This window comes from Priapulus caudatus, unplaced genomic scaffold (genome assembly GCF_000485595.1).
Source record: "Priapulus caudatus unplaced genomic scaffold, Priapulus_caudatus-5.0.1 Scaffold296, whole genome shotgun sequence".
In the NCBI taxonomy this organism is placed as follows: domain Eukaryota; kingdom Metazoa; phylum Priapulida; class Priapulimorpha; order Priapulimorphida; family Priapulidae; genus Priapulus; species Priapulus caudatus.
Window position 1 is genome coordinate 154,274 of NW_014577357.1, and position 1,411 is coordinate 155,684.

Consider the following 1,411-nt stretch of genomic DNA (forward strand, 5'->3'; position numbering starts at 1 on the left):
TCATCCATCCATCCATCCATCCATCCATCCATCCATCCATCCATCCATCCATCCATCCATCCATCCATGTCACGATGGCAGCACTTGACAATAACGTGGACGCAGTAACGGGCGAACCCTTAGTGATCAGCGGATGGGGAACAACAAGCTTCGGTGGTACGCGCATCCGCCTTCCAAGCGACGTTCCCCAATCCTTCTCCCCTCGCGACCCTTTCCCCAAGCTTCATATCTAACCTATATTTTCCAAGCCTGCCCCTTCCCCGTCGTATTTCTTCAAGCTCCACCTCCTCCGACTATGTACTCGTTTGTATTCGTAAGTGAGGACGAAATTGCGAATAGGTGGATAATTAGTATGTTACTGAGAACGTATAACAGGCGCTGCTAACTTGGTCTGTGTTTTTTGCTGCCGCTTACAGGTCAGCAGTCGAAATGTCATGGTAGAAGCGGAAGTTATAGGCATCAGCCAAGCAACCTGCAGCGTACAGTACGGCGGTGGTATTGATGACGGAATGGTGTGTGCAGCCGCTCCCGGGAAGGATTCGTGCCAGGTACGCGTTGATGTTGGGTGGGCCCGACACGCCGCCATTAATAACGAGTACCGCTACTAATTAAACAACTATCATATATATCATATCTCATAATATTCTTGTCCATGCCTTGTCTAAATCTTCGTAAGAATCGCCCTAATCTTGGCATACTGGCGATGCCAGACGTTGCAGGGGCTACAGAGCAGTGTATGGTAGTGGTAGTAGTGCATGGTAATGGTTTTTGTAGTGGTAAGGCTACGCGTTGATGTTAGGTGCCCCCCCCGCCCGCCAGCCACATTAAACACGCGTAGACACTTGCATGACAGTGCGCCAACTCACGCATCTATATTATTATTATTATTATTATTATTATTATTATTTTATTTTATTTATATTGCGCCTTTTTACATAAAATGATCAAAAGCGCATGCGCAGCACATCGATATATAGAAGCTCACACGCTGTGTTGCAACGACTGCATACAGAATGAAAAAAAAGTAGAATCGACCTTGTGGCGCTCTATATTCTTATGACCGTATTCCTGACCGTATACCAAACTGCTTTAGGGTGACTCTGGTGAACCTATGGTAAACGCAAATGGAAACGACCGAACTCTGGTGGGCGTGGTGTCGTTCGGACAAGGTTGTGCGTATCCGAACTACGCGGGAGTATACACCAGAGTGTCTTTCTACCGACAATGGGTGGATGACAAGATTACCACCAACACCAATACCTGCTCATCGGCTTCACTAACTACTACCCAAGCAAGCACTGGAACATCGCCATCCTCAATTACAAGACCACTGCCTACTGAGTAACCACCGCCCCCGATGACTACTGAGTAACCACCGCCCCCGATGACTACTGAGTAACCACCGCCCCCG

The 1,411-nt window shown here is 48.1% G+C and overlaps 1 protein-coding gene across 1 annotated transcript; it reads left to right on the forward strand.

Annotated features, from left to right (window-relative positions):
* Positions 1-74: 74 nt before the first annotated feature.
* On the forward strand, positions 75-1,345 carry LOC106808683 (trypsin delta/gamma-like). Its single transcript, XM_014811506.1, has 3 exons — positions 75-104; positions 417-548; positions 1,094-1,345. Exons 1-3 carry the CDS (start codon positions 75-77, stop codon positions 1,343-1,345), a joined length of 414 nt encoding a protein of 137 aa, XP_014666992.1.
* The last annotated feature ends 66 nt before the right edge of the window (positions 1,346-1,411 follow it).